Source organism: Struthio camelus, chromosome 11 (genome assembly GCF_040807025.1).
Source record: "Struthio camelus isolate bStrCam1 chromosome 11, bStrCam1.hap1, whole genome shotgun sequence".
Classification (NCBI taxonomy): domain Eukaryota; kingdom Metazoa; phylum Chordata; class Aves; order Struthioniformes; family Struthionidae; genus Struthio; species Struthio camelus.
The window spans coordinates 21,177,359-21,204,017 of NC_090952.1; the positions used below are offsets into that span (position 1 = coordinate 21,177,359).

The 26,659-nt window shown below is 35.7% G+C and overlaps 1 protein-coding gene across 4 annotated transcripts in view; it reads left to right on the forward strand.

Moving 5' to 3' along the window:
• Positions 1–26,284, forward strand: part of DIAPH2 (diaphanous related formin 2) — a 280,711-nt gene extending 254,427 nt beyond the window's left edge. For all 4 annotated transcript variants that reach the window (XM_068956705.1, XM_068956706.1, XM_068956707.1 and 1 more), the window contains one exon: positions 21,803–26,284. In XM_068956705.1, the coding sequence (XP_068812806.1) occupies positions 21,803–21,867 (65 nt within the window). In that variant the 3' untranslated portion in view covers positions 21,868–26,284. The remainder of the gene's footprint in view (positions 1–21,802) is intronic.
• The last annotated feature ends 375 nt before the right edge of the window (positions 26,285–26,659 follow it).

The following is a 26,659-nucleotide window of genomic DNA, read 5'->3' on the forward strand; positions in this document are numbered from 1 at the left end:
CAGTAGCAATGTCTGGCAAATAATGACAGCAGTGTATTGAGGGCTTTATTTATAGGAATGTACAGTTTCATACATCACAATGGGTGGATTGCAACTAAGCCTAGTTGCATAGCTTTCCAAAAGAAGCTTGCAAGAGCTTATCAAAATGCTGTAGGAATACAAAACGTATTGCTTCAGAATACATGTTAATTAAGATAATTAGGTATTCACAACAGTTTCATAGTGTTTGATTTTATTCATTGTTAAGTTCCAAAGAATTCTGAATGTCGTTCAAATATCGCAGATCATCCTAAAAGCCAAATTCTTTTGCACTAAGCAAGTCTGCTAAGAGTTTTTCTTGCACTGGAAGTACATATTTTATTGCTGTTAGTTTGAAGAAATAGTTATCAGATATTATGGCAACATAAACTTACCAAATCAGATTATTTCTTAAAAAGGGGGGGAAAAAAATTATACTGGGTCCAATTTTACATCTGGAATTCAGTGGAATTGTTTTGAATTTGTGTTGTCCTAAGACCAGAATCTCTTGTGCTTCACTCACTTGTGTACATGTAAGTTACAGGAATCTGTGCTACTGCTAAGAAATTAAGTCTTTCAGAGCCTGATTATCTATTCTGGCAGAATAGATACTTTAATAATATTGAATACACTTACTTAAAATCATCTAATACGGATTCAACGGTAAACATAAAGTTGGACAAAAAAAAGACCGTTGAGTGCGGGAGAAGGGATAAGAAATCTGTAAAACAAAGACAAGAATTAGAGAAACAGTAAAGGAATGAGGGGAAAACTCATGAAATCTTCTCTTAGAGAAGCCACTGTAATCGTGGTTATCCAGCTGTCCACTAATTCTATTTTTTATTGTACTTTCCACCAGAAATTTGTCCAGTGTTGTGCTGGCAGTTAGACTGCTGAATCTCAACTGGAGGGGGAAAAAGCAGAAGATGGCATCACATTTGCCACCCTCCTGTTCTCTAGTAACAAGGACTTTTTAACTTAAAGGGTGTAAAGATAAGGCATTCAGTTATTTCAGGCTATTGAAGTCAATTTATTGATTGATTTTAGAACTTGCTAGGTGAATGTCATCTGGTTTTAGCAAGTTTTTAATGTTCATTTTCTTGCAATGTTCTGTATTCCACTTTCCAGTCACTTCAGTTTCCAACACATGCTTGGGAGCTTCCTCACACCCCCACATCCCCCGAGAGTATCCATGTCTGTCTGTCTCTCTTTTTTTGTTTTTGATTTTGTTTTTTGTTTTTTTTTTTTGTCCGGAGAAAATAATTCTCTTATCACCGATATAGCCTTATTTTGTATGAGTTCTCTTTTCATGTCCTGAACATCAGCTGATCCTACAATTTCTCTTCTAGCTCCTGGTCTATTAGAGGAAAGTTTTATCATTAACCTTGATTACTTTTGCTGATTGTTCCACAAACCTTCAGCTGACTTTAAGTCAGGAAGCATAGACTGTGATTCTTTCTATTTTGGTAATTTAGATATGATTTGAGCTTTTGGAAGGGTGTTTGCTTGTTCAGAATAACTTCCCTTATCTCACTGCATAGTCATTGCCAGTTTTCTTTTGCTGCGTCTCAAACCTACCACTATGACGTGGTATGTATTTACTTTCCGCTTCTAAACAGGGTATGCTTAAGCAGTTTCCACACTACCTGTAACAGTGTCATAATCTTAGCTATCCCTTTTAACTTTTTTTTAAGGAGCTTCCTCATTTTTGTTTTTACATATCCCCTTTCACACACACTTCTTCAGGTTGTACAAAACTAGTGGATTTAGGGTTGAATCCCAGGAGAGCATGGTTACCGTTCTGGGGTGGATCTTGAACAAGATCCTCTGCATGCCACTCTGCCCCGAGTTGCATTTCCTCTTCTGGGCTGCTCCGGGAGATAGTCATGGCTAGTGCTAAAAGCCTCATCTTGATGCACCAGCCCCACGTGACATTGGCCCAGTCTGCAAGGGGGTAGCTCAGGTCTCCTGTTGCTGCTGCGTTCTGTGCACACGTTTCACTTCTCTCTCCTCTCCTCATGTTGCAGTCACTCTGCTGGTCAGACTGTCAGCGATATAGTCCCGAATATATTTTGTACTCTTACCAGCCTTTAATATAGTATGGAACTGAGTTTGTTTCGACCTTTCATCTATTTTCCACATGTTCACCTTTTTTTTTTTTTGTAGTTCATAGGTCATATTGTTTAACAACTAGGGAAAACAAGATTGAACATTTTAAAAAAAGAAAAAACGGACTTTACTGCTCTAAAGGTCAAATCCTATGTAACTAATTTTTTATTTGCAGAATGTAAATTGGGAGGAAATGGGTTTGATGGCATGTAAACCACTTTATTCTTCTCAGTTATAAGTTGGTATGAAGAAGCTCCTGTTATGAAGTAAGTAAAATATCACCAAATGTATAACTGGAAAGACAAAACTGAAAAGAAAATGTCAGTTACCAAATGTCTCTGATCACTTCTCTGTAACTTCAGAGAACTCATTGTTTTAGAGACCTGAGTTTCTTTGCTGGCACAATTTGATATGCAAAACAGTCTTTTTGAGGCTTATCTTTGTCATGAGTCTTTCCAGTTGGCCCTTGGCAAGCTGCAGGCTAAAATCCTGTCGGGGAAAAAACTATGAATCCCTCACGCTACCGCAATTACATTTTGGCTTATGCAAGAATTCTGAAACTTTCTATCTCATCTCATCATTGTTTTCTGAAAAGAAAGGTTTTTAGGAGCTGACTTAACCTTTTGGATTTCCTTTTAGGAAGCCGTAATAGTAAAATAATAGTACTAATTTGATTACAAGCAAACTCAGAATTAAACTAGTAGTGTACAAAGATAATTTTATCTTTCTCTTTTATTTTTTCTTGCATAATAAAGTTTTGCAGTAAGCTATTGCTGCGTTAAAATAGAGGAGAGGTGTAATAAAGGCAAATGATCAAACTAGGACTCTCAGCAGCTGTTGAACAAAATACTCCAATCTTACCAGCTGTCCTGTCTGAAAAGTTGATAGGATCAGTTGTCTGGATGGGGAGCATCCAAAAAACACACTGAAGATGATGACAGTGATTAAAAATCTTACCTCATAAGTGAAAGAAGTGAGAAAATCTTCCTAAGGAAAACAAATACATGTTTTGTATAATAAGATGCTTTCAGAAATCTTACGATTTGTAGAAACCATTTTGTTTGCATAAATCTATTGGGTTTGTTGAATTTTCTGCCTCAAAAGTGCTTTGGAAAAAGTTGAATATTCCGTTTCACTGTTTTTGAAAAGAAAGTTTTGTTTCTTTATTTAGTCAATTTATCAGAACTTCATTTTAATATTAGATTTTTTGCGAACATTTTTAGGCTTGTATTTTTTCATTCAGACTTGCTATGGCCAAGATTTTTGAAATGTGCTAATATAAGAGTACTATTTTCCCTAAGGTTACATCTTTTAAAGGAGATGGATAAATCATTAATAGTTTAACAGTGATTTGCCCTTAGTGTCTTTCAATTACAAAATCAAAATGCTTTTCAAATGCTAATCTGTGTTTAAAGGACCACATGTGAACAGTAATAGAGATGATAATCATTTTTGCAGGAGTACTGTAAAGCTTGTGAATTTCCCAGAATCACACAGGTAGTGATCATCTGTGTTGTAAATATAAATTAGGAGCCTTGGACATCAGCTTTTTGGATTAATTACTGCATGGTTTCTTCCAGTGAGACTTTGCACGTTAGGGGGCATTTGTTTCCCAAAGTGATAAAATAAATGTGTGTGTGTATATACACACATTTTAAATTACATAAGGGTTTCTTTTTCAATTTAGTGTTCAGAAGATCCCTTCCATGAGCAGTCTTATTATATGTGTGTGAAAACGTAGGAGAAGGGGATAATGATAGATCTTTTCTTAAGAGGCAGTGGGTACTTCAAACTATTTTAATATTTCCTTTGCTAGACTGTTAAAAGATTGTATCAGTCACATCAAACAGCTGTAACTGAACATAAATAATCATGCTGAATACTGAGTGACCTTTTAGTTTGCTCATCATTAAACTTAAATTAGTAGACCTTTCAGTCTGATGCAGACTTTTTTCAAGGCACCCTGCTGTATCTTTCCTGTTTCAACTCTTGAATCGTTACCTATCTTAAGGTTTTACTGTGCCCCAAAGTCATTTTGACATTTACTAATCCTTCCCACTGGACTTCCCAGACAGTATGGCTATAGCTGGCTATGTAGGACTTGAAGTACATGAGACTTGTTTTTGAACTATAACTCAAAATAAAGAAAATAAATTAGTACTTAGACACAGGAAGAGTAAAAAAGTCAATATAGTTAGAAGAAGGAAATATCTAAATGCATTCTCATCACGATAAATGAAAAAGGGGATATGAAAATGCTTTTCATAGTTAAGAGTATGCCTCTTCCTCCTTTTTTCCTTCTGGATTATGGATACCATTTTCAGCCCTTTGCAGCTATGCTTTCTTATAAAATGATTATCATTTGTCCTAAACCGTAGGCAGTAGAATACTTGCAATAAAAGCATTATAATTTACATACTTTATGAAAAATGCTTTGTAACAAATTCTGCCTTTGAAAATTTTTCATCTGCAGTTTGCTATTCCTTTATTGCTGAGTTGGATATGCCAAAGTCACAGATCTAAATTTGAGAGAATAAAAAAAGTAAGTCCCTATCTGCCCCCCCCCCCAAAAAAAAAAAAAACACTGTAGAGTTAGTTCACTTTATCCCCAGTCTAGCTAACTTGCAAGTCCAGTTCTTATGCTGCAGTGCAGGCTCTGTTTAATTTATTATTTTTTTCTTGCTATTTTCTATGCAAATGTTATCTCAGGGGAAATGTGAGAAGTTTACTAACTGGTTATTTTTGTTTATCATAAACAACCAATAAATAGTTTAAAAGCCTCAGAAATAAAGAGCTGTTTAACTTGTCCTAGAAAAAGTATTTTAAAAAGGCTAAAACAGCAAGTAGCCTTTTTACCATATTCTGACATTTATTAAGAATTAGCAAGCAAGGAAAACAGCACAAATATGCCAGTGTGAGGTTCAAATGATGCACAGGAATTCTTTCATGTAATCATATTTTTTATTTGTGTCCAAGTCTCTCACTTGTCAACTTCATTATAAGCCGTGTCTGAAATAACGCAAGACATTATTCCAAGGAATAGTTACCAGGTCTTACTATTGACCTGAAAAGGAGATTAAAAATGGTCTTTGTGGTGCAATAGCAGCAACTTATCTTTATGTTTTCAAATATATTGCATGATTGTTTCTTCAAGTATCTAGTGCAAGAGAAGTGCTTGGACTTCAAACAAGAATTATCATCTATGTTCAGTGAAGAAAACTCTGTCCTGTTTTTGGAAATTGATGGTAATCTCGTATATCTAGTAAAACAGAATACAAACAAAAAAAGGTAACATCTCTTTTGATCCGAAGTTTAATTAAACAGAACAATCTTTGCGTTGCGCTCTGAAATCTAGTTCACTCTGAGCCTGGCAGACTGTGGGCAAGCTGTGCGTGATTTTCATTGCTTTAGCCTTAGAAACACCATCCTCCAACCCAGCAGCCTCAGCAAGTAGATACCTCAGAAGTGCAAGTAAAAGGTGACTGACAGTTTAAAGGCTGTGGTGCATAGTGAATCACAAATAGGTGTGAACAGTTAATCACTCTGACTTTGTATTTGTTAAAGATAAAACTAGGTCAAGTGTAAAAAAAAAAAAAAATAGAATCCCTCAGATGAAAATAAAGGCGTAGATAAAACTGTTTACATACAACAAAACATAATTCTAAAGGACGTTGTCAGCTTTGAGCAAAAACATCTGATAGATTTGTGTTATTTGAGTGGAGTTAAGGATGTATCTTCCTAATCATTTTATATGTAAGCAAAATCAGAGTAAGTTCCTATTCTCTGACACCCCAGATAGTGGCTCGTGATTTTCTTTTCCTACACCTGAATTCATCATTTCAGTGATTGCATGGATAAAACTAGTTCTAGCATCACACTGTAAACTAGAGCACTAAAAGAAAAAAAGACTGAAAGGAAAAAATAATGTTTGCTGTGTGGCACAAAACATTATTTTCAAGGTTTGAAGACGTGTTGTAGCAGATGTAGTGCTAAAATTTCCTCCATGTAGCAGCGGAAGAGGTTACCAGGATCCCTCGTCCTCATTAGCAAATCGAATTCTCTGTGTATAGAAGGTGCTTAAGGCTGGGATTTGTTCCCGACTTACTTGCTGGTTTCTCTACGCTCTTAGCCGTGACCTATTTTGAATCTTTTCTGCTTCCTTATCTACAGCCAAGCTACCCTTGCCCAATCATTCCCTTCTGCCACTTGAGTCTGAAGAAGGGTGAAGAGCATTAATCTCCTAAAATCTTCCTGTGCGTCTTTGTGTGTAAGGTGGTATTACTACTTCCCATCCTGCCCAAGTGAACATGGAAATAGTATTGCTTTTATCTTCACATTCACATGGATTGCATGAGCTGAGTAAGTGGCCTATTTCTACTGTGTCAGGGCAGATGATAAGACCTGGGTGACTGTCTCTTCTTTTTAAGATACCTGAGTGCCATAGGGGATGGTGCTTAACTAGTGTCATGGGTAGCAATCAAATTTTTTGGAAGAATGGCCATATTCTGAAAATGCTGAGAGGGCACAGCAGGTAAAAGTGAACCTGATTCACCTACAAAATGAAACCAGCATCAGGTGTATGAGTACAGCGGGTGGAGGACTGAGACTTGAGAAGTCTGTTTTATGCTCTGCGATGGGGAAGGCTGAGAAAGACAGACAAGGTTGAAGTAAAAGGTAGGAGAAATGAGGCTTACCTTATCGTTCTTACTAAGGAAGTCAGGGAAAGCAGTTGAGATTCTTGCTGACAGGAGGGTAAATAAATGGCCAAGGTATCTAGTGACTGAATATTTGCTAAACAAAATCCAACCTGAAGGGTTGTAAGGTGTAAAGTAAGATTTCTTGTCGCTGTCTGTTACCTAGAATTTGTGGTATCCAGCTTGTTTAGGAGTCGAAAGTACAGCTAGCGCTGTATCCGTAGAGCTGCTCAGCAGTTCTCCGCTCCCCTCTTCACGGTTATATCTACAACTCATTTTCAGTTGTCAGCGTAGGGGTTGTAGCACCATATCAAAGTGTTTATCTTAAAGAGAATATTAACTTAACTTAATTTTCGTATGTCAGGGAGGAATAACCGACAGATAACGTATTAAGGAAATTAATACCTGGCAAAGAGGTCAGAAAACACAGGAAGGTTGTGAGCAATTGATATGAAGTCAGATAAGTTTCAGAAACAACGTGGCAACCAAATGAGAGCTAAAAGCACGAAGCAGCAGTTCTCACTGTCTGACGAAGCTGGTGAAGTGCATTTTACCAACGCAATACATCTAGAGTTCTTCAGTGAGCAAAAGGGGCAGGAAAGCTGCGGAGAAGCTGTACCACATGGCAGAGGTCAGCACACGTTTTGTGTCCAGCAGTCCATGAAAGGTGCCCTGAGTTTGTGAGGTTTGAATTCACTTTCCGAATAGATTTTTAAACAAAACAGAGTTGAGAAGCTTTGCATGGTCTACTAATTTTTTTGGAAAATTGCTGCAGAACACTTTGAAGTAATATGTTCCTGGAAGTTCTCCACAATTTTGAAGCTCCTTTACTTTGCTTATGATCTCTACTTTTATTTTTAACTAGACGAAATTGAAATCCACAAGGAGTAAGGTTTACATGCTACTTTGTGTGTAAGAAAATGCTACCTGTGTAGGAAAAGTTTAAACTTTCAGAAAAGAAAGTATTCACAAAAAAGTAGATAAGGAAACACAGAAGAAGGTATTGGAACCCGTTTATTAGAAGCAGCAGGTGAGAAGGAAAAATCCTCAGGAGTAGTGTCTGAAAAGATTATGCACTAGCAGAAGACTTGCAGCGTTTATTCAGTGTCATGAGGCACCCTTTCAAATACTAATACTTTCTTCTGGTGCTCTTTCATACAACAGAGAAGAATGATGGGATTGAAAAGGGGCAGAAGGAGGAAACTAAACTGATTTAGGATTTTTGATGGTGTGAATCTTAATTAAAATTAGATAACTAGATAAACTTGTTTAACAGCGAAAGGTGCAGAGGGAAAAGAGAGTGAGATGTGTTTATATGTGTATAAGGTCTTTAGGAGAAAGGACTAGACTGTTGCCAATAAGTTGTTTGGATATGCCTGTTTTTTAAAAGAAGGTCATGCCTGAAGTTGAGAAAGGAGGGTTAATTTTCTCGTGTAGTCAGCGCATCGCTATCATTATGCTCTATAAGTGTTCATGTCTGTTAAAGTGTTTTTTATTCATAATCTGAATGTCTGCATTGGCATTAGTATATAGCTCCTCCTGAATCAAAATAATGGTTAAAATCTTGCGATTTTATTTAAAAAAAAATCTCATTTATCTGTTACCTAGCTGTGAATTGTAGTATAAATCAATTTCAATTAAAACTCTAGTTAAAGTGCTTAAGAACAGTAACATGCAGACATTTCATAGAATATTTTAAAAGTGTGTAAGCAACTTTAAGGTTGTATCACTACCAGACAAAAGCAATGCCAATCAAAGTTAACCTTAGCACTGGTTGCTCTGGAGCTCCTTCTGCAAGAGGTAATTAATTTCATAAAAGTTTTTTCTATCCAAAGTCTGCAGCTCTGGTATAGAGAGATTGAAGGATGCCAATTAGTTCTCCATTTTTTTTTTTTTCATTTGTCCAGGGACTGCAACACTTGTGGGTTGTAATAAAGTATTGTCTGTTAATTGGTGACCCCAGGAAAATCTTTGCCAGAAACAGTGGGACGAGGAAAGGTCAGCAGCTTCTAATCTCAGGCAGTTAGAACAGCTTAACTTCCTTTAGCTCTAATTTGGTTTTTTTTGGTTGGTTGCTTTTTTTCTTTCTTTCTTTCAAAATAAAGTGAAATCTTTTATTTAAAACTTCCAGAACTTGCACAGAGAATTTTTTGTATGACTTGCTGCTAATAGGATATGTTCTTTGGTGTCCAGCTAGACAGATCTGGGCTTGCTTTTAATACAGATTATAGATTTTTTAAGGCCTTCTCCATAATGCATAATACAGGCTATCAGCACTGTCACAGCTTATTACTTAGTAAAGACTTACAGTTGTGCATCTGGGAAACTTAGAAAAGCCTGACCTCAGAAAGAAATCATCATCATTATGTGTATATGGTATTTTGCTTTTAGAGCAGTTGTGTCCCTATGCTAGTCATAAAATACTGACAGGTTATTACAGAAAAAGGTATAGGCATGCTGTAATGGCTTGCTACCCCTTCCTTCCTCTTGTTGAGGACCTTGCCATTTTGTCTGAAGGAGCTGTATTGACGGGGAAGGGATAAATTGGCAGATTTTGCAATTATGTATTTCAGATGGGTATGTGGGTTTTAGTTTATTTCTTTCTCACAAAAAGGATAGGGATTATGGAATAATTAGGTGCTTAAGTTTTGGATTCCAGTACTCCGAGCGTTGTTACTGACATAGCATAGGAAGCCTCAAAGATGTCTTTCCTCAGATAGGAGTTTTAGTAAATAGAAACTAATTTGAGCTCTGCAATGCAAACTTAAGGGACATCTTGACCTCACTTAGCATTAACTACTTTTGTACTTTTTTTAATAATCAAAACATTTTTTAATTTATTGTTGAGGTCACTAGTGCTTCTGTAGAAGTATTTGGCAAAATGCATGCCGATTTTGATGGGGAGGAGATTTATAAGTATGAGATATATTCAACAAGTTCTGTTTGATTACTTTGACCTCATATGGAACAGTAGCAGACTAGACCTAACATAAACGGGCCAACGTAAAGGATCCAATTCAACCCTGTATGAGTGCTGAGGTCTCATACTGAATCATGAGGGAGTTGTCTGTGCTCAGCCAAGAAATGAATGTAGTTACTGAGTTCCAAAATGTTATCATATTGCACCTCAACGTCTTTCTTGTATTTTTTTGTAGTCTAAATTACTTTCTGTATGCATTTTTTCTAATAAGCAACAGTTTCACATCCACAGAACCTGCACATGCCTTTGTTGCAAATAATTTATAGTACAAGTTGTATGCAATATTTAGCCATTCTCAGCTGGGGCGTGCAGAGAAGTAACAGGTAGTAATGAGATCATCTTGCCAGGCTCAAATGGGAGTTTTTCTTTAATGTTATATGATGAAGGTGCAGAGGGGCACTGAAGACTGCAGCCTGTGCCAGGCAGTCATATAGGAGTGATGTAGTTTTAAGTTTTCTCATAGCATATTCAATTCCATTTAAATATTGCAAAATGCTGAATTGTAAATGTTAACCTAGCCATGAATAAAAAATGTTGATATTTTATTTAATCTAAAAATAATTATGGATAGTCTGCCTTTATTGTATTATTTAAAATATTTCATTTTACATGTAGGCTACAAGTTATTGCAGCGTTATTTTTTTTTTTTTATAAAGAGAATTTGTTTCTGATGCATAAAAAATACAGGAGTTAGACTTTTGCAGGCTATAAGCAAAATTGTTTGCTTTTGACAAGGGCTGTCAGTTGTGTGGTTATGGAAAAAAATTATGGTAGCCAGTTTATATGAAACAGCAGGAAGACTTGGTTTTCAGCAGTGTTATCCAGCTCCTATTTTATATATACATATGTATATATATAAAAAAATCTTTTAGAGAAAAGAGAGAGCTCTCTCTTTTTTCCCCTGTATTTGAGTTCATTGCTTTCATATTCTATGCAAAGAATAAAGCATCTGTGCATGGGAGATGTGACTTCCGGTATTTAAACGGCCAGCTGATGAAAATGATGGAGTTAAACCAAAGAGGAAGGAAACGGAGGCAGGGATGATCCTACTGAGGCAAATGCATTCTTAAGCCACCCTTTAATAAAATATTGTAAAGAATAGCTAGAAAGCTTCCCCTTTGACTTTCATCTGGCAGGTTTTGATTGTAACTTTGTGAAGGAATTGGTATTGACTTCTATCAGGCAGTTTCGGAGAAGAGGTGAAGAGCTTTCTCTCATGACTTTCTGTATGTTTTGTCAAATCCAATGCTTATATTTGAAGTGCGAAGTGAAGGCTGATGTCAGGAAGTGCCTTCAGCACAAGCTGGTGCTGGTCTCTCGTGACTTTCTACTTTTAAAAAAGTATTAGATCAGATTGTAAAATGATGGCAATGTAGCTGGACATAAACGCATTTATTGCAGGCTCAGCAGCCGTTACATGTCGTTCGTGAAGGAAGGCAAGGGGACCACTTTGATGTCAGTCTCGTTCTTTTTAAGTACAAATGCATTCAGATGAGAAGATGCTACCTTTGTGGCTGCTTGTATCCTTAAATTTCAGAACCTATTTCTGTCTTTATTTCTCCGTCCTGTGTGTAACCTTACAGTCAAAACTTATTTTCAGAGCAAATACAAATTGAAAGAGTAGGAGAGCTGGGAGTAGTAAATTTTGGAAGCCGTTTGAAATGGCATTGTTTATGAAGTGTGCAGTTTGTTAGCATCGGAGCACATTGGTTCAAAATTGTGGTTACGCTTTTTGCAATGTCGCAATATTTTCCTTAACCATAAAGCAACAGGTGCTATTAAAAGAGGGGAAACGCATATTTATATCAGCACATCTGTCCTCAGTGACATAAAATGTCTTTTATATTAGAGAATATAATTTTTGCTTTAGGACAACTACTAAAAGTTTGAGATAGTTTATTCTCTGTGTTTTGGGGGTTGGGTGTTTTTGCTTGCTCAAGCAGATCTAGTTTATTTCCTCTCTGAAATTTGTTTTACACTTTTGATTCTTAAGATGAAAAGTTTTCAAAAGACAGATAAATGTTTTGTACTGTACATGAGATGCAATGCAGGATACATACTGGAAGCTGAAGAGAAAGAATCTCAATAAATGTGATGTTACTGCAGTGGGTCTCCTCTTCTATTTCTGTGTAGCCCATGTGTATCTTGGACCTGACCTTCTTGCAGGATTTGACACATCACATATCTCATTCTTCTTTTGTGTTATTTTATGAAGTACTTTCAGTTGTCTCATTTGATTTAAAATAAATCATAAATTCATGTCCTAAATGTTTCACTAGTCAGAATAATTAAGTTGATCAGGTCTGGGAGCACTGGAAGGAAAATAATAGGGTCATTGAAGCATTCAAGCTCTAATGGGAACCTGAGTTCATTCAAATATCAAATCTAATAATTGCTTTACACCTGTATACACAGTCCCAGTGAGCAAATTCACATTAAAGGTTTAGTGGTATAGTTTCAATACCGTGTTTCAAGGGAAGTTTAGTACTGTTTTTAAAAGACTAAATTATTTTGACTTTTTCCAACGGAATTTTTTTAAATGTTTTTTGTGGGTCAGTTGTAGTTTAGCTGGTTACTTATCCTTATGTACTGGAAAATATTTTCACATCTGAATTTCTTGCTAGAGGTACGATATGGTAGAATAACATTGTGAATCATACTTAATAGCAATCAGAAAAACATGAATGTTATCACATGCTTTGAAGCAATTTGTTATTAGCCAAGTTAGTGGCATGCGGAGTGGTAGATCTAGCTGTATTCAAAGTCTGAAACTCTAAGTTTACATGTGATTGTGTTTGTAGCCTAGCATGAGGGTTGTTGGGTCACTTACAGGCATGACTGCTGCTTGAAAAAGGCAATTTTGTAAGAATAAAGTAACAGAATCGGTGTTGCTTTGTGAGATTGAAACAGCAATGAAGCAATATTTTTAACTTCTCAATTCATGCTACCTTCTGCGACAAATCTCCATGAGTGCCAGTGGTCTAGGCTGTCACAGAACTTGAAGTAATATTATATTGCAAATCAGAATAAAAAAATACTGTGAAAAATCACAGCAATTCGTAGCAGATTTCAGTAAACTCCAAGTTCAGATGCTGGTCAGTGTGCTTCTTGTTACTGGAGAGGATTTCAAACGGATGCAGTTGTTTCTCTTCATCTTCCTTTTTCTTTTCCCACCCGTATAAGTTTAGTTCTCAGCTAAAAATTCAAACTGAAGAAGAAATGGAAAATGGCTGTATATGCCTCTGCATTGTACTGACATGTAGGGCTATTTTCCTCTGTGGTTTTAAAGGCCAGTTACCCTTGGAGGAAAGGAGAAGATAGATTGATTTGTCTTGTAACCCCCGAGGCAGGCATGTGTTGTCTCAAACTAAGGCTTTTCCTACAGCTCTTGTGGAAGAGCTTTTAATGCATATCCCAAGCGGTAATACTAACAAAGGAAGCAAAGTCAAATTAAAATATTAAAAAGATTTTTTAAAGGTTTAAGTAATCATAACTTATTGGGCTGCTTTAGACTTTTATTTTTTTGGAAATCTTTAAGGCGTACATAGAGCTGGAATAAGCAATAGTAAAATTTATTTTAAACAGATTACTTGAAAATAAGGTTTACAAATCCATTTTTGTTCTATAAATGCTTAAGTTTATTAGATTTCCTTGAGCTGTAAATAGGATAAATATTTATTTGGTTGATGGAAATGTGATACAGATGGTCAACATCATAGATTTTGGTTACAAAAGCTTTTTTTTTTAACTGTGTTCCCATACTGTCTCGACTGTGGTCACAGCTGGATTGCGCTGAGCTGGTAAATGTCATCACACATGCCATTTAACATTCTGACTTCTCACATTATTCATTTTTAAAACATTTTTATGTATAAGTTATAGAAAATAAGTAAACAAGGCTATTTTCTCTACAATGTCTGACTCATATGAAAATGCACAAAGGCTACAATTACCTGCGCCAAACTAGCTAGGTATGAGTCGAAGCAGTAAGATTAAACACGTTATCGTTCCCATTTAAATGTGAGTAAAAACCCTTTATGTGTCAAGACTTGAACCTTTAGCTCTCCATGTTTTTAGACCTGGCTTTGCACTATAATGCTTTTGGGTTTTAACTGTTTTTATGTACCAAGTTAAACAGAATCCAGACTTCCACCTATGTTCTCATTGGGAATTTGTGCATAGAGAAGTACAGTGATCAGGCAGGTTTTTATCTATATAAACAAAACTTTTAAAGAAACTATTTTAAACTAGCATACATATCTACATGCAAATCTATTTTACCTTATGGCTTACTGTGTTATAATGATGATTTTGGCAGTCCTGACTTCTGCAGATACCTTAGGACACATCTATTTGCCTGCTTTTCCTGAGGAGAAACCTTTCTTCCTTTCTTGAGAGACATCCTTTAAAGTCTGTTACAATACTCTCTAACTCTTGTTTTTTTCCCGTCCTAGAAGTCTTTCTTAATGGCTACACGACCCATTTTTTTTCTTCCCCCTTTACTCATTCCAGCACTTTTTCTTATCTGCCAATATATTGGTAAGCATCCCACTAACCAGGGCAAGAACATTATTTATAAATTAATACTAAATCAGCACATAATGCATTTATAATTACTGTGTTCAGGCTGTTCATGTGGGCTGTCTGGTTTTGAGAACTTTGAAAATAAAAGGATGCTTCTCCTATTTCTTTGACCTCAGGATATGTTTCTTTTTCTCCTTCCTGACACCATATACTAACTGCATGTATCTATGTATATGCTGAGGCCCTTACTCAGCTTATGAATCAAAATCTGAGATTGAACCTAAAACAAAATAAAACAGGGCTTTATAGAATTTGACCTTTAAATGCAGTGCTACAAGATTTGCTTGAAATCTCACAATTTTCTTGGAAATTGATGGTAAAAATAACCTTTTTAGCTGTCACTTAATTTTGATTGTCAAGGATTTGAGATTCTGTTTAGGGAAAAGCTGAAGACAGGGATATTGTATCACTCGATCTTTTCTCAGTTTGGGTTACAAAAATGTCAAATCCAAACAAATATAACCATCTTACAGGGTCATTTTATAAAGGATCTAGTTCAGATTTTGCCAGGCATATGTAGGGTGCCTGTTGAAGCTGGACCTCTTTGGAAGAGCAGTTTTTAAAATGCTAAATAATCAAAATGTATTAGCTATTCAGTTTCCCTTAGCCCAGTTAGAAAATATGTTCAGAAATGATTGCAGTAGCCCAGAGCGTATTAGAAATTTAATAAATTACACCAATTACAAATTTAGCTCCCATCATACTGATCTGCAATATCATAAGAGATGATGAAAAAAGCAGTTGTTAATGCTACAGCTGCAGTATGCATGGCTTCTGCGATGCCTTCTGAACTCTGTTCCTGAGCTGTTTGACTAGTCAGTGAGCACATACTGATGGGGACTGTATCAATGTCCTCAAATTGTTGCATGTAAACCTTAACTAAAAGAATAATTTTAAATAACTTCTGGTAAAATAGTGAAAAGATATTTATAAAAAAAAAGAAATTATTTCAAACAAAAATGTCAGCCAGAAATTTTGAAACATGAAAGGATAAGAAAGGAAAAACATGTCAGTGAGTATCATGCAGCAAATTGCTTAAGTGCCTGGAATGCAAATACTCACTGATGACATTTAGAAATCTGTATGTGTACAAATGCAGCCTGCTGTCATGTGTGGCTTGCCACCAACGCTGGCTAGAAAAGGGCTAAAAGACAAACCATAGCTCCACACCTGGAAGGCGGGGAGGACTAGGAGGGCATCGCATGAAGACAGAAGCTTGGAAGAGAGCTGAATGCTGCCCTTCTTCCTTCAGCTCGCGGAGAGCGCGGGAGCAGAGCGCGCCTCTTGCGCAGGCGGTGCTGGGAGCTGCTGCTGCTGGTGCTCGCTGCCGCAGCATCTGGGTGTGAAGCGCCTCTCCTGTGCCTGCCGCCAGGCGAAGCAAGACTGTTCAGCACTGTTTCTTCCAGAAATGATCTTTCTGATTCTGCTCTTGTCTGAGTCTACTCTCGTCTTTCCATTGATTTTTTTTTAACTCCCCCCCCCCAATAGGTGTGGCAAAGCTTGCCTCATCGATAGATTTTCTTTTTTGTATTGGCTTGTTTCATCTATTTGCAGTAAAGATCTTTTGAAAAGGCTATTTTAGAGAGCGCTTTCTGAGGTGTTATTGGCTGTATTTCTCCCACAACTGATCTTTACTTCATTGCTATTATTTATATATAGGCCATGCGTTTTGAAAGATCCATCTGAAGTCAAATCTCTGGTTTGCAAGGGATGGAGATGGACTGACTCTTAGCAGAAACGAAGGTTGGGGAGCCATTTTTCCTCGAGGTGTTGTCTCACAGAAAGATTTTGTTCTAGAAATTGACCGCAATTTTGGAGCTCGTAATTTGCCTGACGAGCTTATTTCTCAGTTTATCTTCTCTACTAATGTCATAGATAGAGGCCAGGCGATAGAGAACGCAGTTCAGCTGCAGCCGTTAAGGAGCTGTTGGAGACTGATGGGCTCCCCTGCTGTCTTGCGCTGTATCAGTTCTGTTTCTGCCTGGTGCTTTATCACTTACAATTTCCAAAAAGCTTTACCTTACATTTTTTTAGAAGCTAAAATAAGGAAGGTGCACGCAGTCAATAAGGAAAAGTAATAATCGGGTTAATTCTTGTCATGGGGTGCTCTTCAAAGCAGTTGATCACATGCTGTTACATCAAATAACATTGTAACTTGGCTTTACTTTTGCTTTCTCATTAAGCCATCTATGTGCAAAGAGACTGCACAGGCTATGGTGGTTTCAATTTGCTCTGGTTTATCTCAATTGTAATTGGTGACACTATATTGCAAATACTTAGTTATCTCAATCTGAAAAAAGTAACAGTTTTGAGGCATAATTCAGACTTCCACCTTTAGCTAAAGAAGAAATGCCATCAATACTGATGCCATCAACATCACGGATGCATTGTTTGTTCATTGGAATTGTCATTTATTGTGATGCTCTCGTGGCCGGCTAACTCATTTTTAGTGTAATCACTCCATACTTACATTCCATATGAAACTGTACCTTGCTATTTTGATTGTTTTCCATGTTACATTGTTTATGGTATTTACTGAAATGCCTGGAACTGTATGAATGTTTTCCCCTGGGATGCTCTTGAATACAAGATGCATTTCAGTAGGATTTGCCAGTGAACAAAATTTTCCATGAATGAATAAATAAATATTTGATGCAAATGCCGTCATCGCTTCACCAAGGCATAAGGCATACACATTCCCTTACAGGGTGCCTTTCTGCATCTGTTTGCATAGCCAAAATTATTTTGAAAAGATGAAATTTTAAATATGTTTTTCATTGCTGAGTGTTTACCTTCTTTGTAAGATAATTTTCAAGTCAATTAAAGCTGGCTTCTTTTTTTGAGCATTAAATGCCCTTTTCTTTTATCAGCGCAGGGCAATTTTTTCACCTTTTGGTAGGCAGTCAAAAAGAGATCTGCTGACTTTGAATATGCAAGTTAATAATGTGAGCTGTTTAAAATATCAGCATTTCAGAGTTTCTGTGTTAGGGCTCATGCCATCCAGCATGTGCTCCAGTACAGCAATCGCTAGCTGGGCACCCAGTGTCATAAACTCAGGATTCCGTGTTCTGACACTAGGCTGCTCTTAATGTGATTAACGTAGCATTTATTAACTAAGACATTCTTTGAAATGTTTATTGTCTTTGAAATGCTTATTGTCTTCTCTTTGAAGAAGGTAAAAGGCTTTGTCTTCTGCCTAAAGATTAATGTTTCAATCTTCTGTTTAAAAAAATAAAGGGCAAAAAGTAGTTATCCACACCAATCTATCTTTTTTTTTCCTCCCCTCCTCCCCTCTCACCCTTCCATGCTATTTTGTAATGCTGCAGTTATTTAGATTTGGAAAGAACTTAGACAGTCTCCTGATGAGCCCTCTAGGAAGGTCTACAAGGAAATTAGATTTCAAATTCAATCTAATGTTTCGATTGGGTGCTGTAAATAAGGCGTAAAGAAAGACTTTGAATTAGGTGGACTGAAATGAAATATTTAACAGTCCTGATTTACTGTACATCGTGTAGATTGAATGAAGTAGTTGTCTCATGGGGGAAAACAAACAAACAAGCAAACAGATGGTTATCCCAATGCAAACACATTTTGGGACAGAACTAGAACTACAATTCCTAGTTTTGGAGCATTTGACATTACAACCTTAAGTTTACAATTTACTGAAGTTTAGAGCTTTTGTAATGAATTTACATTTAATGAGTATAATTATAGAAGTTATCCTTATCCGTACCTTTAAAATATCTAAATCCGAATGTATTTATAACTAGACAGAGACTATGCAAAGTTTACTTCCTACAGTAAACTTAAGAAAACACGAAGGAATATGGTGAACACTGAAATAATCTTCAGTAACTTGTAACTAACTTGATTAAAGGCAGACAGATAATTAGATTAAAGGCAATTCATTATTTAATTAGTAGATGTTTTAGTTCTCAATTTTATTTTCTAGTCTGACATAGTTTCCCTGCTTTTTGTAAGAGTAGTGCTTTTTTGTTGTAGGATACCCCCAAGATCTTAGCTGAGTTAGCAAATGATAACTGTATGCCCAAGCTGATAAGCGCAAAAGTATTTTCCGTAAAGGTGTATTTGATGAGCTTTGACATTTTGCCCACAGAATAATTATACAGTTTCTGTGTATTTTAAATATTAAGACAAATAATTGTTCTTTTAACTGCTTTGACTGACTGAAAAGATTTGATTTAATCCTGGTGAATTAGCCAACTCAGTAACTATGCAAATATTAGTCATTAAAAGCCCAAGGTAACAGTTTAATACACCTGTAATTTTAATAAAAGGCCTGTCAAAGTGAAAAAACTTTCTGTGCTTGTTACAGGATAATATAATTTTTATTTGAGTGCCTTTTAAGGTGTAGTTTTGTGGACTGTGGCTTTTTCTCTTATCACATATTTCAGTCTCGTGAATGGCTGCTGTACATATGAGTTAGTTCAATCTCACAGCATCTGTATGATCACGAGCATTGTTTGCTCGTAAAAAGTTAGGCTGATAATTAGACGAGTACAAAGGTACTACCTGGAAAAATGGATGAGAAGTGAAATGGAAAAGGCATTTAATCTTAGTATAGCAGTTCTGCAAAATATGTTCATTTTTACTTTAACATAGCTGTTTCATGCTGATGACAAACTATTCAGTTAACAAATCTGCAGCTATTGAGACTTCTTTTTTAATAATAGAACTAATGCAAAGCATTAAAGAAAGGAAAATGCGTGTTGCAGAGTGTAATTTTTGCAAAAATATTTCTCTTTCTCCTACCAGATCTCTAACGTGTTTTACATGCAGAGTGTTTAGGGAGAGAACTTCTTAAGGGTAAAGTCAAGAGATGCCATAAAATTAAAATGCATTATCTAAAAAGAATTGTTCATATTTTTTATTTTTCATATTTTCCTCATGGTATCTATTAATTTTGCTTATGCACAGAGCTTATTGTGCTTATTTATTGTTATTAAAATATGCTACAGAAATCTCTGTGTTCACTCATAGTTTGCTTAATTTGAATTTGATCCAGTTAGCTACGAGATAAACATTAGTTTTTGTCATAAAATAGTCTTAGTGTGATTTGTTTTCCCTTTTTATCCTGTATTACTCTACCTTATACAGCTAAAAGAAAGAGTCCGTTCAACTGATTGAGAGATCACTTTTAAGTTCACGTGCTTATTTCGGAGAGAGATGATGTGTGTACCGATTAAGAGCATTTCAGGTGCTACTTAAATGGGCTACTTCTAAGAAAGTACTTCCTGAACTTCTGACACCAAAAGCCAGAACCAAGGTTTTCATCTGCGTAGGTAGACAGGTTACCCAGAAGGCATGACTGATCAGCAGTTTTTCCAGTTATTTCTGCTTGCTTCTCAGGTGCAAAAATGTGCCACCACTAAAAGAGCTAAAAAAAAAAAAAGATACTTGCAGATCCACAGATGAAGAAAAGTTTTTTTTTTTTTTTTTTTGCAAAGCCCCACAATCTTTCATTGTTAAAGCTTCACATTACTAGTCACTACATCTAATCCTCCTATTCCTTTTTTGTAATGACAGAAAAAATTTGTCAGACTGTAATTTATGTTCAACTTTCCTATGTTTCAGTAAGACACAGCATAAACTGCTCTAAACTTTGCGTAAGAAGTCTCTTGCAAATGTTAACGCTATTTCTCAGTGATAATAACTGCATCATTGTATTCCAGTCTTCTTGGCTAGATCTGTGGTTCTTTCCAGTCTCTCTTGAGTATTTGAGATCTTGTATCCCTATCTCTAGAAATTATAATTGTTTTTCATTTTAAAATTTGAAATAATTAAAAGAATAAGTTACTTCCAATAACTAGGAAAATAGTTTGTCGTCAACTAAGAAGGAAATTATGCTGCTTCTAGCTTTTACAGTTTTGATTTGTGATTTATTTAAGTCCTAGTTCAGAGTCATGCCATGGCAAGAGAATGTGAACTGTCATTTGCAGAAAATGCTTGTCTCCACCATTCGGAGGAAAAAAAAAAAAAGGAGACTTAACAATGAAAAAAACATGTATGAAGAAGAAATCAAGAGGTTTTTAAAATCTCTTAATCTATTTTTAATCTCCGCAGTTGATGATATTGAAATTAAATCAACAAATAGTGCATTGGTGAAGGCGCTTCTCCCCACTGAGAGCAAGTATCGCTATGCTCTTTACTGTTTGCTATTACAGCAGAACAACAGCACGTTAGAGTTGATGTCTGCCCTTCCTGGTTTTTAAACAGCATTTCTGTGCTTTAATTTCCAGTGCCTAGTGACACTGCAACCAGTGTAGAGATTTATTCCCTTGCAAAACAGATTTACTTGGGGTAATTTTAATACTTTATGCATGGATAGATTCATTAGGAAAAGGAGGCAAGGCGGAACTATAAAAAGAGCTAATAATCTTGCTAACGGAGCCATAATTCCCTCTAGCACTGGAGATGCTTTTGTTGGAAGGGAAAAGGAAGGTTGTTTTTGCAGAGCCCAGGCAGTCTCCGCAGACATCCTCCTTACCTTGTCTAGAAGCAGATCACAGAAATGACTTTCTCGGTCTACTCCAGGACCTTATTCAGTGCGCTTGGGCCATTTCTGGCTTTGCTGGTGTAAGACGAAAGTGAACAGTAATGAGATAAAATTGGGTAGCAGGAGGCAGGACCACATTTAAAAAACAGTAAGATCAAAACCCCTAGAAAAGTAACTAGCCCAAAAAAAAAAAAAAAAAAAAGAAACCCTCAACTTCTCTTTTCTGCCTCTCATCATGTTTTTGTTTTTTCCATATTCATCGCTTTAAAATTTTATTTGGACGGCATTTAGGTATGTAGTGGTAGTTTGTGATTACTTTCTTTTCCTATGACAGAGACATATTTATTATTCATTGCAATAATTACTGTGTAATATTTTATATCAAAAGTTGTTCACGTTGCACAATCAGGAAACGCTTAGGAAGTGGCTCATTTAACTGTTCTATTTTTAACTCTGTGCCAGATTATAGCGAACAGTCTTAGAGCTCTTATGCATCTCGTGTGTCTTGCGCTAGGCTTTTCACTCCACGCTGGTCAGTACGTTCTCGTGAAATTTAAAATGCATTTCTCCAGAGCTTCTGTACATAAATTGTTTATAAAATAAGATTTTTACCCAGCATTTTAGTTATTGTGTGCTATTTCCAAGGGGACTATGTTTCAGGATTCTCCCAATGCTTTTATCACCCTGCTTCTCTGATCAAGAAAGTAATTTATTGCTGATTGCAGAACTCTTGAACTCAGTCTGGCAGCTGCAGTGTGAAACTTCTCTGATCCAATCTCCTAGTTACTTATTTACATATCATTTGAAATGATTTTCAGAGCTGTTTGAAAACCTCTTGACATTGCATTACCCACATTTCAAATCTTATGGTGATTTGTTTTTTCTCTCTTTGTATTGCAGATAACAGACGAGTAACTTTGGAAAGGTCTCGTTCTCGCCACAATGGAACAATCACAGCTGTATGATTCCTCTGATGCCAAAGAATTAGTGAATTGTTTTATTTACAATAAAATTGATACACTTTGAAAAGAGTTTAACATACAAATTGGTAATAATCATAAATGAATACTGGTATTGATTAAATCAAAAGATGTATAATATGGTGTATTTTAAAGCTATTGCTAAATACTACACATACTGTATTTTATTCTCCCAGCTACCAAGATCTGTAAACAGTGTTAAACAACAGGCTCTATATTTTATTTTCTTATGTTCCTGTTTTCTTATTTTTTATTTTTAAGCTGGCAATTTACCTGAAAGGAGTTGGGGATTTCTAGGAAATCTTATATGGATAAGAAAATACAAATTTGTTGAGGTAATACAACTGTGGACAGGATCAGGTCATGGAAAAGACATGATTCCATTTGCAGTTCTGATTGGGACATGAAGGGAGAAAATAAGAAATTAATATATAAATGAATTCAGACATGAGCTGATGCACATTATCAGAGTCATTTTTGTAACCATGCAAAAGCAATGCACAGCCCCAGTCAGGCTGCTGAAAATCTTATCTCAGTGTAAAGCCTGATGGATTTAGCTGTTTGGCTGCAAGTAGGATTTACCACTAGCTACACTTTTGGTGATTTGATGATGTATAGTTACTTATCACTGCTAAAAATAGATAAATCAGAGCATAGGATTTTACCAAAGTTGAGTAATATCAAGGGCAGAATATGTTTGTAACTGTATTTTAGGAGGGATTTTCTAATTATGCACTTATATATTCTTTATACAGATATTTTGGGGGAAAATATAATGGTCCTATTTTAATTGCTCTAAAAATACCTTTGGTTAGGTTTTTAGAGTAAAGCGACATTATGAATCTATTCAGAACTGCCTCTGAGTTTTTCCTCTGTTTCTCAGGTAAAATATGTAGTGGGATCTCTACTGGTGGATTTTAGTGCTGAGGGTTAAGCAGATAAAAACAAATTTTCTACCTGGAGCACTGCGTAGCGGTGAACAACGACTGCAGCAGTCCGGTTTTTCGGGAAGCTCCTCCCCATCTCCTTGGTGTGCCAGCCCCTGCACTGCAGTACCTCAGGTGAGCAGTCAGTTTAGTAGCGGACACGGGGTACGTTCGGCCGCTCAGTGGTAAACTACAGTTCCCTTTTTTCCCCAGAGTCTAGTTGAACGTACCGTCTGTTTTGGTGGTCAGGTCGGTCTTCACCAGCCTTTGTACTAAAAGCTTGTCAGTGACCTGCATGGGGTGGAAGATTTTAAGTGGGAGCTGCAGTGGAAGTGCTCCTGTGTTGCTCAGCTATAACATTTTCAGAAACAAAATACAATGTAAATGGCACTTGTTCTCAAACTATTGCTTTTCACTGATGAGTTATTATATGACTATTTTTATTGCCTGAGGCTGCGGGGAACTTTTTTTTTTTTTTTAATGTTACATAAACAGTGTTTGGAAGGTAAGGTGTCGCACTGTTACTCTGTGCACTAACTGCTAACCTTAGAGGAGCATTCAGTACTGGGGCAGTAAAAGTTTGCACTACTGCTTGAGCCAAGCATCTTTGTACAGTAGATTCTTTTTGCTTTTCTAATAAGATACTGTAAAGATTAGCTGATTAGTTGGGGATAAATTCTTACAATTTCGAACTCTAGTGATCAATATCCAATTATTGCAAGGAAAGATACAGCTCGTTTTCAGTCTACTATTGAAGTAAAAGAAAACAATTCCCTGCGCTTCAAAGGAAACAAGGTTTTTGCCCATTATTATATCTCTAGACATAGGAATGTGATTGAAGCCTAGTGAAATGTGTCCTGTCAACTAATACTCTACCTAAATTGTTGGGGTTTTTTTTCTGTTTTTAGTAACAATCTAAAGAGTTACATTGTACTTCTGGAAAAAAAAAATTGCATGTAACAGGATTCTGTCTCCCAGTTTTTCAGAAAGAGATACAAAGGATTATATTCTGTTTTGTGTAAGTTCAACATCAACCTTGTATTGAAGCATAACTTTTTTAATTGAAATATTCAATTTATAGTTATACATGTGCTTAATGTACAAAGCTTATGTAACAGAATTAGGTGCATAATGGCTATATGAATTTGTACTATGATGAAACAGTGTATTCCAATTCAATTTTTAAAATAAGCATTTTGCTGAGATTTACAAATATTGATGTAGTCTTTGTATGTAAAAACTCAAAGCTCATATTACAGTCTTTATACCCTAGCAGTAATTATTATTGCATCAGTTTTCCATTTCCGTGGGTTGTATTTTTTAAAAGCTCTGTAAGAGCTGAACACAGATTCTCAAGAACCAAATCTTAGCGAAAAGCAAATCCAAAATAGTAACATCATCTGATATTTCTAGTTTACTACTTTTTTTCATATTTGAAACATTTATATAATTTCGTGAGCATATCTAGTAGAACAAAAGTGTCTCGCTCAAAGGAAAACTAGCTTAGAAGATAATTTATGTAAATATAGGGTGCTTGTATTTATGAAGTCTAAAATATTTTCTGAAATTGATGCTGGTCACTTTGTCTTTTGATAGTTTTTCAGTCTATATTAAATTGCGGATATTTTTGATGTTTTTATTATTGATATAATTTTCAGAATTGTCACATGTTTATCTAGTATCCTAGAAGTGTAGCACCTTCTTCCGAAATGCACTTGCCTTATTTTCTAATTTTAAAAAATGAAATATATCAATTAAATTATATTTGTATTCAATGTAATCCCAGAAAGTAAATCGCTGGAGGATTCATACATAAATTTCTTGCTGATTATGTTTTACTGTATGTCCTCTGAGACATTGCATTAACAATACACCAGCACATCTGTTTGCATTCACATTTTACTGGTTATAAGTACTGAAGAGATTTTTATGATGTTACACTGTTTACATTTCTTAGTTATTTAAGAGGAAAATGATGTTACCCTTGAAATGAATTGAACTAAATTTGCAATTGACATGGAAATGAAACGTTTAAGTCATATACAAATATATATCTGTGTTGCTTAAAACTACTGGCTGTACAGATCAGAAATGTAAAGACAATAGACTTTATTTGCTCAAGTTTTATGCAGTTTGCTCAGAAAAAAAGTGCAACGCAATTCATATCACGTATGTTTGTCTAGGATTTAGCAAATGTCCTTTCCCTACACGTAAGTGATTTTTTTTTAATGTTAACTGTGTTTTGAACTGATACTGTAGCCAAAACAAAATTAGTGCCTCGGAAGGCATTGACAAACAACTTCAAGAAGTATTGCTGGAAATACTATTGCATAATTTGTTCTGGCTTTAGGCGACTGTGGTAAATATCAGAAATGTTGCCTGAAATTATCTAGTCTTTTTTGAAAACTTAGATATAAATGCAAACGTTCCCATAGTTCCCTTTTATAATATTTAAATAGTTATGAATATGTGTCTATTCTTGCATTTTTGTGTGTGGTCTATGTACTACCTCAGACAAGTGCTGTAAAAACCATAATGTTTTCATGGTTTCCATCCAGACCACAATTCATTAGTGGCCTACTTTAAAGTCATCCCACAATTTACAAATGCTTTGCAGAACTTTGAGAATCTGGCTGAGATTTAGGTTGGATTTCGAAATCCTCCTGTCTGTAGCATTCATTAAGAAAATTTTGCAGTGTTTGGCTTTTGCACCCCTCAGGCGCAAAGGATCCTTCTTTGATGGGTGAATTAGTACTTCCTACACTGAGAATTATATAGCTAGTAAATATTTAAAGCTGGTGGGAGCAAACTTATCTGTACATGTAAATTGCTTCTTATCCATTTAACGAAGGCTTGGCTAAATTGTGCTGTAATATTTGCCTTCAAATTGCTGAGAGGTCAGGCATGATAAATGCTAAGAGACAAAGCGGTGTAAAGGTATTGCATCTCTTATGTGCCATAACGTATTTGCACATTCTGCAGTTTTAGGTATTATAAGAAACCTCCACATCTCTTCTTCTACAGTATCTACATAGGTGCCCACACATGCACAAAAAATGTAGGTTTAAACAAAAAAAAAATCATCAAAGCAACTAAAGCCAAATCCCTCAGCTTCAGGGGTTTCTGTTTCAGAACACATTGCTTTCATGCGCAAGAAAGGGAGTTGTGCAAGAAAAATATTAATGCAGAAAGTTCTTATAGTACTTATTTGGGGTGATACATATGCCACAGAATGTGAACAACAACCTTTTACAGTTTAGTCATGGTCTGTTACATGCACCATTTGGTTTCTCTTTTGGAAGTTATATGACTCCTGATGCCAAAAAAAAAAAAAGTGTCAAAACTTATACATTTCTATTATTTAACCAGCTCTGTGTTTGTAAGTTATGTTTAAAATAAGAATTTGATGAAATCACAGCCTGGCCATTGTTAATCCATGTATTCTGAAAGCCGTAATAAAGATACATGTAACATGATTTTGTATTGTGAACTAATGTTTTACTTGTTTATAGTAATGCTTACCTACTGAGTATCACCACCTGAAAATCTTTTTTGTTATGTAACACTAGTAAATCGAAAATTACCTCCATTTTAGCTCACTTATATTTTTGGGATTTTTTTTTTCTCCAAGAAGATTATATTTGACTTAAACTTGGGAAAAAAGATGTCTTTTCTAATGAATGACTTTAAAAATATAATAACCAAAAAAGAATGCATAAGTCATTTAAGTCTTGGTGTTACTTTTTTTTTAACAAAAACAACAATAAATGGCAATCACTATACAGATTTAATGAGTCCACGTTTATTTTAAATGGCTGGGTTCCAGTATAGGCTTTTTAAGCCATAGACAT